We start from the raw sequence: 17,595 nt of genomic DNA, 5'->3' as shown, positions 1-17,595 counted from the left end.
TGAACTGTTGTTATCCTATGAGCAGAACTCATAGTAATAAAATCTGCGTTTTGCATTAATTTACTTCCAGCCGAAACAGCTGAGTCATGTAACTCTGTCTCTGGGATTGCAGTGGAACAAGCCTGGCTAGCCAGCTACCCCATTCATATCCTGCATGCAGTTTTCCTTCCAGTGCCTGCAGGGTTGCTGCCTGCCTTCCTATAATCAGTAACTAACGGAAAAAAGCAATTGATCTTGTCCCTGGTGATCGAGGTGGTCTGGCCTGTGCAGCCACAGCCTGGGAAGCAGGCTCTCTTAGCAAATGCAAATAGGGCAGCAAGGGGCAAAGTTCAGCCTGAAATATTTCAGTGGTAGGCATTGCAGGGAGTGTCCCTGTGAGTGAATCTCTCCTGATCCCCTCAGGTAAATGGGTTTGGTTGGTTTGGATGCGTGGTTTGAGTTTCCTGAGAGAGAGAGCAGTTGGAAAATGGTTTGTACATACATGTGCGGGCTTGAGACAATGGGCAGGCGTCTGTGTGTTTGTTAAAATTGACTGGGTCTGAGGGCTAGCTCCCAGGCTTGAGGCTTGGATTGAATCTGTGGAAGGAGGCTGATATGCTGGGGGATGGTTTGAAATGGCTAGATGCACATGAGCTTTCAAAAGAGGGGATGTGAAACCTTGGGACTGGCGGGGGGTGTGCTTTGTAAATTGTCATCCTGCTTGTAGTCCAGGGGCAACATTTCAGGGGAAAAAAATTGTGTGTCAGCATATAGAACATTGTATGTGATTATACAATATCCTTTAAAGTTGGGGGGGGGCATATAGTGGAGCATATAGACCTATGAACAGTCGGGGGGGGGCGAATAACACTCCTGTTGCTGGTTTCAGAGTAGTAGCCGTATTGGTCTGTATTCGCAAAAAGAAAAGGAGTACTTGTGGCACCTTAGAGACTAACAAATTTATTTGAGTATAAGCTTTCGTGAGCTAAAGCTCACTTCATCGGATGCATTCCTGTTGCTGTCATGCTAGGCAATGCTCATGGCTCCGTTCACTAGAGTGAGTCAGTTATGTTACATTGGGCTCATCATGGGATTAAACTCGAAGTTGATATTAGAATCCTGCTTGCTCTGATGCTATCTGTTTGCCGCTGTGGCAGGTCATTTGGCTAAATATGTCTGCTGCTGCTGCTAATAGGTGGATGTGAAAAAGGGCTGGATAATTGTCTTAGGGTCTTATTCCTTCATCCACTTACTTCCCTGGTCCTTCTTGCATGAACAGAGAGCAACAATACCCAAAGTCCAAAGATGCAAACTATTAGATGTTTATTGGGGTGAACTTCCAGCAAGCATGATTCCAGTTTCCTTCCACAGTGTCCCCCTTCCCAGCTCTGACACCACAGAGCCTTACCTGTGTCCCTGTTCCCATTCGCCCCCTTAGCAAAACATGATTCCAATTTCCCCAACCCCATTCCCTGTTCCCATTCCCTCCCACTTTCTTCCTGATTGGCAGCAGACTATATAGTAAAATTTGAGTTCTGCTTAGCTATACCTTAACCAATCATTTTACTGAAATTTAACTAACCAATCCTAACATATTGTAACATGATTATTTAACCAATTATATCCTTCCACCTTAATTAGTTTACACCCGGCAAACTTAATTATACAGCAGACAGAAACAATCACAGAACCAGACAGAGATTATACAGACAAACAATAGGGAAATAGGGACTACAGTGATAGAAAAACAAAGAAATGAGGCAAAAAGAAAAGGAGTACTTGTGGCACCTTAGAGACTAACAAATTTATTTGAGCATATGCTTTCGTGAGCTACAGCTCACTTCATCGCAGATCCCAGGTATTGATAAGTGAGTTCTTGCCAGACAGGATGCTATCAAACTAAGTTTCCTTTTACATCTTCTCGGCACTTCCCTTTCTCTGGAGGTGATAGGCACTATCAGGACAGGATTGTATCCTAACAGCCCAATAGCACCTTATTTCAATGTGACCAGTTTGGAATGTGAGGATGTGACCAGTCACTTCCCAGTTTATGGCTGCCTCTGTTGCTTAGCCAGAGGCCTTAGTCTAAGCACAGGGCCTCAAACTGTCACAGTAGAAGGCCCTTACACCGGCAGACAGTGATTTTGCTTCTTTCTTTTATACTTCTATAACTAGCTAAATGATAAGAATACACCTAAATTCTTAGAGTACAGGCCTTTACAGACAGGCCTGAATATCTATATCCTAACAAATTGTATGCGCAATAATGTATAGTTATGCCAGCCAATGGGGTGATCAGATCTCGTGCTTTAGGGTGTAACTGTTCATGGGGGGGGGGGTCAGAAAGGAACTCCACCCTACCCGCCTCCATCTCCATGGGCAGCATTGAGTAATTGGCCACTTGTGCAATAGGATGCTCTCACTGAAACAGCAGCAGGAATTGCTACTCTCTTGAGCAACAGGTATTGGCCCTTTCCCGCCTATGATCTGGTATGGAAAACCCCACCTTTCTAAAATTTCCCTTTATGCCGTGCAAAGATAACTTTAGACTCTCTCCTGTGGGTCAGTGCAGTTAGCCCTGTATGGCCTGGGTTCTGGCTGGCTGAGAATATATCTATACTGCGATTAAAAAAACCTGTGGCACCAAGTCTCAGAGCATGTATCAGTTGAGTCGGGCTCATGGACCTTGGGCTGCCGAGCTAAAAATTGCAGTGTAGACGTCTGGGCTCAGGCTGGAGCCAGGACTGTGGGAGTCCGCAAAGAGGGAAGGTGCCCGGCTCCAGCCTCAGTCTAGGCATCTGCACTGCAATTTATAACCCCACAGCCCAAGCCACGCAAGCACGACTTTTCTGACCCGGGCCAGCCATGGGTGTTTTATTGCAGTGTAGACATACCCACTGTGTCTTGATCTCTATATCCAGAGACTGCTGATAAGGCTGGCCTTGGGGAAAATGGTGCCCTGGACAAACTTGTATTTTGGTGCTCCTGGCCCTGCTGCCTCCCCGAGCTCCCCCACCCCCATCACTCCTAGCATCTGCTGCCACCCTGGGCTCCCCATCCATTGTCCCCAGGTCCCACTACCTTCCCCACCCCCCATTGACCTGAGTTCCCTTCCATGTCTTTGCACCCCAGGCCCACCCTGCTCCTTGCCTCTTGACCACATCACCCTGGGTGGTCACCCACAGCGCCCACCGGTAAGGTCTCAATACTGGGCTCTCGGCTCTGAAATGTGCTTCCTCCACTGGTCCAAGTCTGCTGCTCTTCAGGGCCCATTCTTTTTCTCAGGCTCTCACCTGTGTGGGCAAGAGGTGACTGTGTGGTGAGTATTTAGTTTGTGGGTGAGAGTCTCTCAATATTGAAGCTGGTCAATAATCTCATTTATGGTACCTGGGCACATATAGTAGGCATGTTGGGTACATTAATACGTAAAATACCTGGTTGCCTCGGCAACATGTTGAGTCTGGATCCCAGATGTGAGCTCAAACCACTTGACCTTGCCTTTCTCAGAAGCATCTGACTTGGTCTTAAGGGGACGCTGATGTGTTTTGAGGTCTAAAGATGGGCTCTAGAACGGTGTGAAATTGGTGAGGGAATGGCCTATGAGCTCTGAAGCCTCCTTTCCAGCCCCTCCAATAGCAATGAAACAATGCCTTTCCCTGAGCTGTTCTCTTATGGATGATGCTACTGCAAATATATGGAAGTGAATAAACAAAGGGGACTGAGGCTGAATTCATCTTAATGGGAAATGCACAGGGAGGGGAAAAAATAACTTTGCCACATGTATTAAAGATTAAATTAGTAGAGAGAAAATGTTATTTTAAGTTTCTGAGGAGAACTGCAAACAGAACAAATGTCCAATTGGACAACATCCTCCATACGCCAGAGGTCACTGAAAGCTAGTTAAATCTAATTAAAAAGAAGCATGGCTAAATTATCCAGGGTAGTAACTGGAGAATTAGCAGGAGGAAGGAAAAATCAGGCAAGGTCTGAGTCAGAAACCACTGGTCTCGCCATTAATTCTTTAATCATTGCTGTGTTGGGCTTGTCTCAACCCCCCCTTCTCTCCAGAGGAATGCTGGGATAATGTTCAGGATGGAAGGGTTTTACCCCTTCATTGCCCCTGGAACCCGCAGTCCTGAGGAGGACACTTAGTGGTGGAACGTCCTGTCCTGACCTACCAGGTAATGCAGCCCAAGCTCAAACAGCTTGTTCCCTGGCATGTTGTGCCATGCCAAAAAGGTTATTGTGATAACCTCTAAGATTTCTGAGCTGGTCATGGAATTGGACCTGGTACAGAGGTTATGGAGTGGGTCCGTGTCCAGTGCGATACTAGGTGCCCATGTGCAGCTGATCTATGGTAGCATAAATGGCACAGTCAAATTCATGTTATTGGAAAGGGTGAAGAGAGAAATTCCTTAGTTACATAATTTATTCAGTAAAAACCATTCCCGTATCTTCAGGAACGCAGCATCTCTGTGGCTCGGAGGAAACATGATCGCATGTTGTCTTTTGATTGGGAGCATTTAATGTAAAAACTATGCACCCAGCACCATGGTTCCCTGTATATGTGAAAATGTGTGGCACTGTATTCTTAGGATGAGAACTTAAACAAAGCTCCTGTCTGCCCTGCATTGGCATTAAAGTCCCCTGCACTTCTTGTAAGAGTAGGTGTTTGCCCTGGTGTCCAAAATTCCCTAACTGGGGGGCAACATACTGTTCTGGGTTTCTTGTCATCCAGCCCAGAGGTAGCTGCTTTTCTGCATTGCTATAGTTGAAGCAGTTTGGGGATCCCTCAGGATGGAAGGCTTTCTCATATTTCTATGCAGGATACCAATAATCTTTGTGCTCCTACTCCTCTTGACTGTGTGTGTAGCTAACAGAGTGCAGCCCAGAGAGGGGGTGTGTTGTGGAAGAGAAAGGAATTTGATTTGCATCCCATTCAAGGCAAGGAGTGGCAGCCAGCAGAATGCACTGAACATACACTCCTGGAGACAGTGATGCTAGGAGGGTGCGTCAGGTGATGCAATGACTGGGACTTTGAGCCCAAGGCCAGCAGCATTATCTCAGAGAATCTGAAGAGGAGGAGAAGGGTATGTTATGATTGCACGATGAAATTGCTTTCCGTTTTTATGCTGTAGCCCTCTTGGGTTTTTCCTTATGTCTTGTCAAATAGTAACAGGCAGGGCAGAGTTTTGCATAGTCATTCAACCAGCCTCCTCCCTAGCTGGCCCCACATGTTAAAAGGAGAAGTGAGTGGGACTCACGTTGAAATCATTTTTTCAACTTTTCATGTATTTCCAGCCCAGTGATCAAGATAAGAGTGAGGAAAGGCTGTGGGCCCACCGGCAGGATAACCAAGCCAAGAGGTAGGAAGACAAGCTGCTACTTACATTTACTGAGAATTGTTTTTAGCACTGGGTTCTCTTTAAAGGAGAAAATCCCTTTTAAAGTGACTTTTGTTGATCTGTTCAGTTTTCTCTGAAGACTCAGGTCACTCAATCATGGCATCTTATTTCCGTTGGATGCATTCAATGCTGCTTTAAAACACTCTTTCAGAGGGCTCCACTATTTGATGTAACATGCTCTAGTTTGGGGCCCACCCAGGTGGCCCAGATTTCAAAAGTGACTTTGGGATCCCAGTTGGAGGTGCCTGGAAGGGGGTCTAATTTTCAGAAAGTGCTGAACAGGCCTTCTTGAAGGTGTTGCTCATACTTACTCTGTATTTTACTCTGTATTGGCCAGTATATTATAGCAGATCTTTCCATTAACCAGTCTCTTTGGGGTGCTCTACCAGTCTCTTGACCTGGGTTTTCTTGAGTGGTTTGCATGAGTCTGGCTAGATATCTGTGCTTTGGTAATGGAAATCGTTCAGAGGAATTGAACAGGGTAGCTGAGATGCACAATATCAAGAAGCTCATAAATCCATGGTAAGAATCAGGAAGGGCAGAGATCAAGCTACATGTGAACGTGCTGGAGGTTTTATCTTCCCTAGCAGACGATCCATATTCAAAAATCACTGCCCCAGAAAGTTCATACGAAATTCATGCTACTGGATTTTGGGAGTTGGGGAAGGACAATTACGTGTGTGTAACCAGTGCAATCTCTGGGTCGAAATACAGTAAAATCAGATAGATACTTTATCATAACGGTGTCTAATATCATTGTCACACTCTTACTTTTGGGAGGAGCCCAGATGCAATGGCAAAGGCTGCCTGAATGAACTCCGGGCTGGATGGAGAGATCACATGCCCAGGATTCAACTGATCCCTAAGTTCAGGACCAGCAAGGACCTCGCCCCTTCCATGCATACGCATGAGGGTTCGTGCACCTTCCCTTACAACCCTGACCAGGGTCAGCTGTAAGGTGCAGGTGTGTTTAGAGAGCATTGACCACTGTGATCATAATTTTGAAGTAGGTCAAATTCTGTATTTAAAGTACTTGTGTCCCCCATCTGAGCCATGTTTCCGAAAAGCACTGCAAAACCAGGCTCTTGTGCATAAATGCAATGACTAGCTCAAACTTTTTGAGTTTTAAAAAAACTGTCCCTCAAATATTTAAACTGCTGCTTTCCATGTTTCTAATTTAGGAGTCTTTTTAAATGAGAAAACCACAGCATTGTGGCTGGCCTGTGACTGAAGAATGTCTATTTCATTGTGTGTTTCTTTTCAAACCAATTTTGATGTATTGCATTTCTTGAGCCTTCCAAAGGAAGGTGAAGGCGATACAAGGGCTAACTAAACTCTTAAGTTACCCTCTCTGCCCACGCAGAGAGAAGAGATTTCTGCGAGTTTTGTTACTTGACATCTGCAAGAACCCAGTGAAAGGTGCTATCTGCTCATGGAGAGAAAATGGGTGTCTGTGTTTTATGCCACAGCTTCTTGCACCTCCTATGAGCTGTGCTACGTACGAATTTCGTATGATCTTGCTTTTGCAATTACAAGCTTTATTGCCTATCACATGGCACCTCAACGCGAAGATGAAAACAGTTTCCAAAATCATTTTCCCTCTATATTTCTTCCATATTCCATTATGGTGCACTGGCTTCTGGGCATATTGCAGATGCTGCAAAGCAAAACACCAATAGATTCTGCCTATGTAGGGGGTAATAAAGCTGTCCGATCATTCCAGTCCAGCATACTGGGGGGGAGAAACCCTCTATCGTCTAAGCCCAACAGGAGGCAGATACTTGGCTGAAACTCCTGAAGGCTGGCACACTCAGGGGGTGTCTACGCTCGAAGTGTTACTAGTGTAAGAATACCAATATACTATACCTACAAAGTGCTTCTAGTGTGGATGCAGCTATACTGCTTTGCTCCAGTCTAGCAAAATCACCTCCACAAGCAAAACAAGCTATACCAGTAAAAGCACAGCTTATAACTGGGTCTACACTAGGGGTTTTTGCTGGCACAGCTATGCCCATCAGGGATCACACCTCATCACATCCCTGACTGCCCTCACTGTTCCAGCAGAAATCCATAGTGTACCTATGGTCTCAGGCTCCAGTTGGCCACCTAAGAGAGCGTGATCTGTAGCAAGGGATCAGTCAGTGTGACAGTGGAGAGGGAGAGAGCTGGCCCCTAAAGCTGAGCAGTGTAATGAACTTGAGAGGAAACAGTGCTCCTAAGGCATCTCCCCCCGAACGTCTGGGATAGTAGCAAGAGGGGAGGGTTACGAAAGAAGGGTTTCCTCATCGCAGTTCCTCCCAGGCTGTTGCAATGTGTGCACCCAACTGAAACTCTCATTGGAATGATCCTGCTGTGCAGCCCTGAATAGGAAACAAGGACCGAAACCTGTGGGCGACGCAGACTGAGATGGACCTATCAGCCTTGCAGTAGGAAGGGGTTTCTCTCCTGTACTGTTAGAGAGGACACAGACTCTTTGCCAGGCACTGCACCCTCAGGGTTCATTGCTGGCCCTTGCAAATGAAAAACACTTGTCTCTGGCTAAAAAGGTTTGGCTCTCCAGAGGTGGGAGTGAAAGCAGATGCTATTGGGAGCCCTTGTGAAACCGTGAGGGAGGTTTGCAGTGTCATTGAATGGTTACAAGCATCCTTTTAAATGGTAAGGGAAGAACTCAGCCCTCCCGCACTCAGTTGCATCTCCACCATCTGATCAATGAACTAGCATTAACCTCCACTTGCAAGGTCATTGGAGAGAGTGTGTGCTTATCCAGCCACTGGGCAGAAGGTCCTGGCCCAATTGTATGTCAGTGGGAATGGGCAGAGGGGATGAGATGTAAAACTAGTATCTGGCTATCTGGATTTTTAAGGGATCTCAGCATTTTTCACAAGAGTGAGGGCTGTTAACCTACATCCTGGCCCATTTTCTCTCTGCCTACTTCAGCTTCCCCCCTGCATTTTCAGTTGGAAAGGAAATCCCTGTCTCACCCAAACCCAGCTGTTTAATGGTTTATTGTATGCTGTTAAACAGATGCTGAGTTTCACCCCAGAAGTGGTTGCAACTCAGAAGGTGCCTACACTGAGCTAGGAAGCGGTTGCAAGGACATCCGTTGGATGAAAGGGCTAGTAGTTTCGCTTGTCCTTGCATAAGTATTTTTGACATCGTCCAGGCACAGCACCCCTACCAGTGCTTTCTGGGACCCCCAAAGTACTGGCCCATAGTGCACATCATTGCTGCAGAGAACATGATCTCGTAACTAGCCACTGCATTATGGGATGGACTTAGCAGGACCAGCTGAATTGCTGCAACTGCAACATTTGTGGCTTCCTGTCCCCAAGAGGGAGAAATCACTGTAGATTACATGGCTTCAGCAGAGCAGAGTCAAAGCCCTTCTCCTGTGTGCTGCCAGCAGCTGGTTCGACCAGTGTTTTTCAAATGCTGGAGGTGGCTGCTGTGTGGACACCACGCTGTGCCCAATCTGCAGGGATAGGCGTCTGCTACAGCCCCAGCTATGGAGCCTGTCCTCTTTAGCGCAAGCTGTAGCCACTCATGCTTTTAGCTCTGGAGGTCCCTGGAATGTCCGTCAAGATGGTGCTTATTCTGCTTAAGGGCAGTGAACATGAGACATACTCCTGGCTAAAAGGCACTATTTAAATGTAAGACCAAGCCCATCCTTATCTGCAGACTGCATACACACCACGCATACATTAAATATATAGGTGCCAGAGCATCTTGTCTCTTCCCTTTGAGATTTCCTAGACTGACTTTCTTTCTGATTGTGGGGTTCTCTGGGTTGCCATCCTTCCCTTTCCTCTCATACATCAAGTGAACAGGAATACAGATCCTTTCGATAGGCCAGGGTGGGCAAACTAGCCCATGGGCTGGATCCAGCCCACAAGCTGTTTTAAGCCAGCCCACGAGCTCCCACTGGGGCGCCATGTTGGGGGCCACACTCCGGGGCTCCAGCCAGGGTGCCGGGTCGGGGGCCACACCACGTGGCTCCCAGAATCAGGGGCCGCAACACACACAGGAGCCAGAGAAAGGACATGCAACTGCTTCCGGGAGCTGCTTGAGGTAAGTGCCACTCAGAGCCTGCACCCCTGAGCCTCTCCTCACACTCCTACCCCAGCCCTGATTCTGCTTCTGCTCTCGAAACCCCTCAATCCCAGCACGGCGCACCCTGCACTCCAAACCTCTCATTCCCAGCCCCACCCCAGAGCCTGCACCCCTAACCAGAGCCCTCACCCCCTTCCACACCCCAACCCCAATTTTGTGAGCATTCATGGCCCACCATATAATTTCTATTCCCCGATGTGGCCCTCAGGCCAAAAAGTTTGCCCACCCTTGCGATAGGCATGTCTGGAACGGGATGGCCGTTGCTCTTAGCAGCTGTTAACTCATCTGTCTAGTAATTTGCAATCAGATAAACTGTTTGTGAGAATGAAGAGTGCCAGTAAAACAAAATTTGTAACTCTGCTTCCCGTAACTGGAGCGGAGCTGCTTCTCTGAAATCTGCTGCACCCGGTCAGAAACCCCTGCTGGAGAGCAGCCACCTCAGCATGTCCCTTTCCAGCATTAGGGAGGATAATTCTCTTCTCCATTCCAGCAATACAGTGGGATGATTAATTGGATTAGCTCTTTCCAATGCCTTAAGTACAGAGCTGAGCTGCAGAGACTGGAGTAGGTCCAGCTTAACCTCAATCAAACACGATCACCTGCCCGTGAGCGACATTTCTTATTCCCCACCCCCTCTGGTGCAGTGGCCTTTGGTTTGAAGATAGCTTCTGCTTTTGACAAACTCTCATGGGAATGGAGTCTGGAGGATTCTCTCCTGCGCCATGTTTCCGTGTATAGTGAACTCCACCCTCTAAAGCCCCACAGCTGGCTTCACACCCACGCCACATCCTCGCCTTCTACACGGTGCATGGCTCTGACTGCCTGCATCTTCACACGTGTTCCGTTCAGTTCCCCATTATAGGCCCTGTGCTCTGCCCTCTCTCACTGCTGCTCCCTTCTCCTTCAGTCCCCTACACCTGAAACAGCGTCTTATTTCCTACCTATTAACAATTGCCCCCCTTGGCTTCCCACTCCTTTTGCAAAGCCTTCCCTGGTCCATCTTATCCCTGACACCTCTGCTTCAGAGCCTTTCATATTTCAGTTGCATTACCTGGGTCTGAGTTGAACTGTAAGGTGCCTCCTTGGATGTCTGTAAAGTGCCACATTCACCTACAACTCTTGATAGCTAATAATGTGAAAGAAACTGAGGACCCAGCTGTGGATCAGAAGAATGCAGCCTCAGTCCTTCCCCAACGCTAGACCCCAAATGGGAGTCCACAAGCAGGGGAGAAAGTATAGCTCAAGATCTATTGAAGGAGTCCTCTGTGCATTTCCGGTTGCTGTTAAAATGGTCAGGGTGAGATAAAGAGTGTGGTTTCCTCTAAGCATATAAAAAAGGGGCAGGGCCAGGAGGTGATGCTGGTGGAGAGGGCGGTTCAAGCCTAAATAAGCAGAGCTGTAGCTGTGTTCTCTGGGGCTCGGCCTCCTGCATCCAGCACAGGTTTGCTCTGATCCACCCAAGCATGGAGTCTATCAGCGAGATGCCAGCAGGGGACTGCCCTGGGGAGGACAGCAGTGACGTATGTGGTCTCTTTACTCTCATTTTAAACAGGTGTTTACGTTGCATGCTATGCGTCTCTGATTTCATGCGTGGTGTTCTCATTTCCCCTCGCTCCCACTTTGCTCAGATCTTGAGATGTTGCTGCACAGAGCATCTTCTGGGGTTTAATTGTTGGCACACGGAGGGACTGGGAGGAAAGCCTGGGGCTACTAAGTCCTGAGGTTCCCTGAGGTCCAAAATTGAAGGCTAAGGTTTCCAACCTAGAAGGAGATGAGAGCTCTCAACACCTTGGAGAAGGCCCCATATTATCTGTCTACACTAAACACTCTCAATCCTTCACCACTGCTGTAGCACTGTTGCTGCTCCATCAATTCTGGCAACCATGGGAGCTCCAGTGTAGACTTCAAGCAGGTGTACATGATGACCTGGTGGTAAAAACGCTGCTGGCTGGTCTACATTAGCATCGCCACTGTGCCAAGAACCAGTGGAGCAATAATGGTTGGAGATTAAGAAGAGAAACCTCATTGTAGTCATGGTTATTGAGTAACAAGGGCAAAAGTGCCCAGCGAGAGACTGATGCAGGCAGGCACTAGGGCATCTGCACTATGCTTCTTTGCCAGAGATGTTCCACCATTGCAATTCCACCAGTGAAGAAGGACATACTCTGAATATCATCCTCCACAGTTGAGGGCATCTTCCCTGGGATTGTTGATCCATAGCCTTAGGGTCCTTTTGGGCTCCTCACTGCTACTGTATGCCCAAGTAGCACTCACTAGCAGCTAAAAATACCCACTTCCATGTGCAACAAGCCCAAAGACTGTACAACAGCTGATCCTATGCAGGCTTGATTACTGCAGCTCAAAGCCACGTGCTCTGGAAAAATCTCCCACTAGTACAAAATGCAGCAGCCTACATACTTCCTCATAAAGGTTGCTGGGAGCACATTTTGATGCTATCTGCACTGGCTTCCCAAGCTACTCTGTGTTGATAATCAAAGCCCTCCATGGGATTGGCCATAGCTATCTGGCAGATCGCATCTCCCTCTGCAAGTCTGATCTTCCCATCAGGTATGTTCTGCCTGACCAATGAAACTGTCCATTAACAAGAGAGGCTCATGGGTGCAGGAGACTTTCACAAGACCTGGACCTAGACTGTGGAACTCCCTCCCACTAGAGGCAAGCATGACCACAGGCCTCAGGACGTTCTGCACTAAATGCAAACTGTGGTTCTTCAGCTTAGCTTTTCCATAATAATCTCCATGCACACACAAATGAGCAAAAGAACAAAAAACCAACCAACCCCAGAACAAACACACCCTATCAAATTAATCAAGCTATTTCTCCTATAGGCTGGTGCAGCACTGACAGGCCCTGGTCCTCGGCAGGCGGGCTCAAACCAGGTGTCTCCGGAACATAAAGAATGAGCCTCTACCGCGTGAGCTAAAAGCCAACTGGCTGTTAGCTAAGCCTGTAGAGCAGGCTCATTTGATCTCTCTAAGTGGTCTTGGTGCCATTAGATGGGACAGGAACCACACCCAGGAGGTGTGTGGGTTACCCAGGCAAGAAAGAAAGAAAGAGACAGTTGTTTCTATATGGGGGGTCATGAAAGTGTTGAGAGAGAAAGCTAGCCAAAAGCAGCTTCTCCCCTCCCCTCTTACAGCCTTGCTGCAGCCTGCAATGGGGGAAGAAGTGGATCTGGTGTCCAGCGTATAAGGGATTGTATTGAGGAAGAACAAAATCCTTTCCATTTGTGCTTGAAACTTGGCTGCACTAGTGGTTCAGTCTGAAGGATGGTTGGAGGGCTGGGAGGCTTTTGATCCACAGAAAGAGGGTCCGGGAGAAAGGTCTTTACGCTCTGCTGCAGCAACCCTGAGGGAAGTACAATACTTTGTTTCAAGCCCGGTGTAGGGGACAATCTAAATGAAGTGTTTCCAAGACAGGAGGCGCTCCAAGGAGCGGGAGGCTGCAGAAGCTGGAATGTGCTGCTTTTAGAAAGGATCACTGCAAGCAGAGCTATTCAGGAACCAAAGAGCGAAATACAGCTTCTAGCTGCCTCCTGCTATTTGCCAGGGATCACCTAGCAGACTGGAACAATGGGGGTAGATATGGCTTTCCCTCCCCCTATAGTTTAAGGATCAAATTCATCCTGGGTGTAACTACTGACTTCAGTCAAATACCTCTGGGATTACTTTGGCCCTAATTTTTGTTTTAAAAGAATTGTTTCCGTTTCTTTTTTTACCACACAGATCCTGTAAGTAATGCAGCTATTGCACCTCTGCCATTCCAGTGCTACTGAGCCCTCATCTGCCCCTGCATGTTTACCATCTCTTGCTAGTTCACTCTTGGACCTTTTCTGAGCTGGGGCGGGGGGGTGGGAAGCTGTCTTTGGTGAAACTGAATGGTGGTTTTGTGATGGGCATACGTGTGTGCTGAGCCCTGAGCTAAAAGGAACACTCATTTCACTTACGGTGAAACTGAAACTGATCTCTTGCAAGGCGATGTGATCGTGCTTTTTCACACTGTTCTTTAACTGTCCCATGCTTGATTTCTTGTGCCTAGTCATTATGCTGCTGCGAGATAAAGGCTAAAGGCCACATGAGAATTTAAACCATACCATGTCCAGTTAAAACATAACCTGATCACCCAGCTTGGGGTGGTGAAATCATCACTCGTCAGGCGATGCTGTGTGCTAGGAATGTGTTGCTAGTTCTTGGGCTGTGGGTTGAGTGAGTGAATATCTGTGAAATACTCTGAAACCTGTGAAATAAAGGCCCACTCATCTTCTGAGAACACTGGGTGTGCACTAGCCCAGTGGTTCTCAACCAGGGGTCTGGGGCCCCCTAGGGGGCCGCAAGCAGGTTTCAGGGGGGCCACCAAGCAGGGCCAGCATTAGACTTGCTGAGGACCAGGGTAGAAAGCCAAAGCCCCACTGCATGGGGCTGAATCCTGGGGCCTTGACCCCGCCACCCAGGGCTGAAGCCTATGCTATGTAGCTTCACCTGGGGCTCTGACCTGGGGCCCCAGGCAATCGTCCTCGTTGTTCCCCCTAACGCCGACTCTAGCTTTTATATGCAGTAAACCAGCACTTATGGCATAGGTGGGCTGTGGAGTTTTTATAGTGTGTTGTGGGGGCTCAGAAAGAAAAAGGTTGAGAACCCCTGCACTAGCCCCTACTACCAGGCTGAGAAGTCTCCAAAGAGAAATAACTTGGTGCTTGTGAAGATTTGCTGGTATCTTTGGCTTTGGCAGAGGAAAGGACATTGGCTGGAAAGCTCCCATTTTGTTTAAAGATGAGCTTGTGCCACAGAGCTGGGAGCTGAACTTCCCCAAAGTTTGGGGTTGTTGGGATCAGAAGGGCTGGTCCCACCCATTAAACAAAGAAGGACCAGATCGATTCCCACTTGGATCGGATCCAAATATGCTTTGTGCTTGGGAGTTGTAGATCCAGAGCCCATGTGTCATTTTTGGTTTTGATTGAGTTCCTTGTTACATAATGCACAAAAATAAACAAGTTTTCAAAAATTCACCCCGCTGCAATATAGGATCCACCACGTTATCATGACCCACACGTTATAATGTAAATAACGCCTGATACTAGAGATCAAACATTTTGTTGTTGTTCATAGCAAAGGTCAAATATGTAACCGTCAGAAGATCAGTTACTATTATTACCCCTTCTCCATTTATAGGAGGCACCCATATATCAACAAGGAGCAATATAATGATGCTGTCAGGACAATAGTTCCTTCCTGGAAAATACATTTAGGATTTATATATCCTCTTGGCTTTTCTATGTTAACTTTATAAACCCAAAACAACACTGTCTCAAAGGGAAATCACACCGACTATGTGACATGACAATAAAATGCAAACATCATGGTGTTTCTAGGAAAACAAGCTCTACAGAGAAAGTGTGGGGGTTAGTGGCTCCTTTCTACAAATCTTAGCCATTTATTTGTAAAGAAGCCTCTAGTCACCTTGTGCCATAATCCCTGGAATTCCCCAAATCTTTATACCAAGAATCTCATCTGTCCTTTCTTTCATCATAAGAATGGCCATACTGGGTCAGACCAAAGGTCCATCTACCCCATTATCCTGTCTTCCGACAGTGACCAATGCCAGGTACCCCAGAGGGAATGAACAGAACAGAGTGATCATCAAGTGATCCATGCTGTCGTCCACTCTCAGATTCTGGCAAACAGCGGCTAGGGACACCATCCTTGCCCATCCTCACTCATAACCATTGATAGACCTATCCATGAACTTTTCTAGTTCTTTTTTTGAATCAATCATGCACACTACTGACCTTCGTAGTGAATGGAACAACAAGATACTCATATACCACATGGCTCAAATGCCACGTTAGCATCTCTCCTATTCTTTTGAATGTATCTATCCCTCACCAGTAACTCCTGATCTGATTCAAGATGTGTTTGCCTCAAGCCCACACTCTTGCTCCTGGCGTCATGAATGCTGGATTCCAAGGAACTGTCCATAGCAAAGGGCTCTGCTGCAATTTTTGATTGACTGGCATTACTTGCCTGGATAATTGAATTGGAAGAAATTGTCTCTTCCTCTTGTGGGTTTTTTTTTTCTTCCCCATGGTGAACAGATGTATATTTAGAATTGATTTCTGTTTCCACAAGTTCACAATAGCACCACCAGCCTAGAATGTGAAACATTCAAAAGTACCAGGAGATCCCAGATCTTCTTAGAGAAGCATCTGGTGCTTCCATAAAGGCCTAACTTTTAACTGTACTGAACCAAGGACCTGAGCGAAGAATGTGCTGCACTCCCTAGGCACATAGGATTGGTCATACCAAATGAACATACGTCCTTCAGCAGTGGTCAGTATTTGAGGCTTCAGAGCTAGGGACACCAACCCAGGTGGTCAGTTCTGATCTTCTGATGGTGAGTGTGGGGGAAGAGGAAATTCCTTCCTGAGACAACAAATTGACACCTGAAAGCATGAGACTTAGGTCCTCCTCAACTTATCTTGGCTTGCCTAGTTACAAGTGTTTATTGGTCACAAAGTTATCCAGCCTTTAAAAATGTATCTACAGCCTTTGTCTCTGACCTACTGCTGCCAAGAATTTTTCAGGTCAGCTATGCTCCTGGTGAAGGATTCCTAGGGGTTTTGGTCCTGTCACACTCTGGGCTTTCTCTCTCCAGGAGAGTGAGCAGCCTATCCCCAAACAAAAACAAACTACCCTCTTCCCCTGTGTAGAGCAATGAAAGAAAGTCCTTCCCTCACCTGGGATACAATACAAGTTTGCAGTTATTTAAAATGAATGTTCTCCTTTCTTGGGAGACAAGTAGTATTTGCCCTCTCTCAAATCTCTCCATTACCAGATACCTGCTGTTGGCTTTTATTCTCCTTGCATACCCAGTGGTTGCACCTGCGTTAGGTACTGAGCCCAGCTACATGTGCTCCACATCCCCTAACTGTTCCCTGTCTGCTTCTGCCCCTTGCAGAGCTGACTGGGGAATGGAGGGATGAACTGGGGCTGACTAGGAGATTCATGGGACCTTGTTGGATAGTATGTCCCAGTCCCCTTCACCTGCCTTTCCCCTCCAAGTGGCTCCCACCGCCCCCTTGAAATAAATCCATTGGGTGGAGCAACTCTGATAGGGAAAGTGCTGCACAGTACAGATGCCAAGTGGGAGGGGTATTTTGTTAGACACCACACGCCTCGTCTCCACACCAAACCCTACTGGGGTGTGCAGAATTTGCCCAAATCCCTCATTAAACTGAAACCTCACAAAGGTTTGTTCTGCCTGCAGTGAGGTAAGGGTGTAAGTTTCTATTTTGCTGTTTCTCCAGGTGTTTCAGTTGTATGGTGCAGGGCTCTTGTTTACTCGCCCACACTGAGTGTGAAGTGGGTGAGTCTTTGTGAGTTCTGGTGAGGCGTGACTGCCCTGCCTCTGATTTGCTGCCTGGTCCTGTTAGCCATGTACTTTTGACGTGGCGGAGGCGCTATGCTGAGACCTTCCGGACCAGATTATCGAAGCTTGAATGACTGTGCTTAGTGCAGGGGTGCTCTGATGGGCACGCTGCTCGGGGGCTCTGTGACTTTATGGAATACACTGTGTATGGGCCCTACCCATCTGCCTGTGACGTTCTGTTGGCATTCTGTCTGTGATATGAACCTCCTGTGAAGGGCCTGTTGACTAGACCCATGACTATTCCTCAGAGAGTTGTGAGTACAGCCCTAAAGGCGCCTCTTCAAAGCCCTGTGTAGTGTGGTGGCCCTCCTGTGATGGAGGAGTTAGTTGTCTGGCCCTAGGCAATGATTCTGTGCATAACACCTGTAGGCCCTGGAGGGTCGAGATTTTCCAAGATAGTGTGTAACTATGCCAATAGACCATCTAGACCATTGGTTCTCAAGGTCTTCCAGAGGTACATCAACTCATCTAGATATTTGCCTAGTTTTACAACAGGCTACATAAAAAACACTAAGGAAGCCAGTACAAGCTAAAATTTTATACAATGATTTGTTTGGATTGCTCTATGTACCATACACTGAAATGTAAGTACAATATATTCCAATTAATTTATTTTATAATTATATGATGAAATAAGAAAGTAAACAATATTTCA

General features: G+C 47.1%; 1 protein-coding gene across 5 annotated transcripts in view; it reads left to right on the top strand.

Moving 5' to 3' along the window:
- The first annotated feature begins 325 nt into the window (after positions 1-325).
- The window catches only part of UNC13D (unc-13 homolog D), a 54,048-nt gene continuing 36,778 nt past the window's right edge, over positions 326-17,595 (top strand). Inside the window, exons 1-2 of one of the 5 annotated variants that reach the window (XM_043496328.1) lie at positions 2,837-5,069; positions 5,281-5,345. Coding sequence is in view for 2 of the 5 variants with exons in the window: in XM_038372045.2 (XP_038227973.1) it covers positions 10,958-11,014 (57 nt within the window). In the remaining 3 variants the exon portion in view is untranslated. Of the gene's footprint in view, positions 403-2,836; positions 5,070-5,280; positions 5,346-10,857; positions 11,015-17,595 lie in introns of those variants that run through there. The other 4 variants (XM_038372047.2, XM_043496327.1, XM_038372045.2 and 1 more) reach the window with 4 other exon arrangements.

This window comes from Dermochelys coriacea, chromosome 14 (genome assembly GCF_009764565.3).
Source record: "Dermochelys coriacea isolate rDerCor1 chromosome 14, rDerCor1.pri.v4, whole genome shotgun sequence".
Lineage (NCBI taxonomy): Eukaryota > Metazoa > Chordata > Testudines > Dermochelyidae > Dermochelys > Dermochelys coriacea.
The sequence above is the reverse complement of the archived record's forward strand: the minus strand, read 5'-3'. Positions and strand labels throughout refer to the sequence as shown.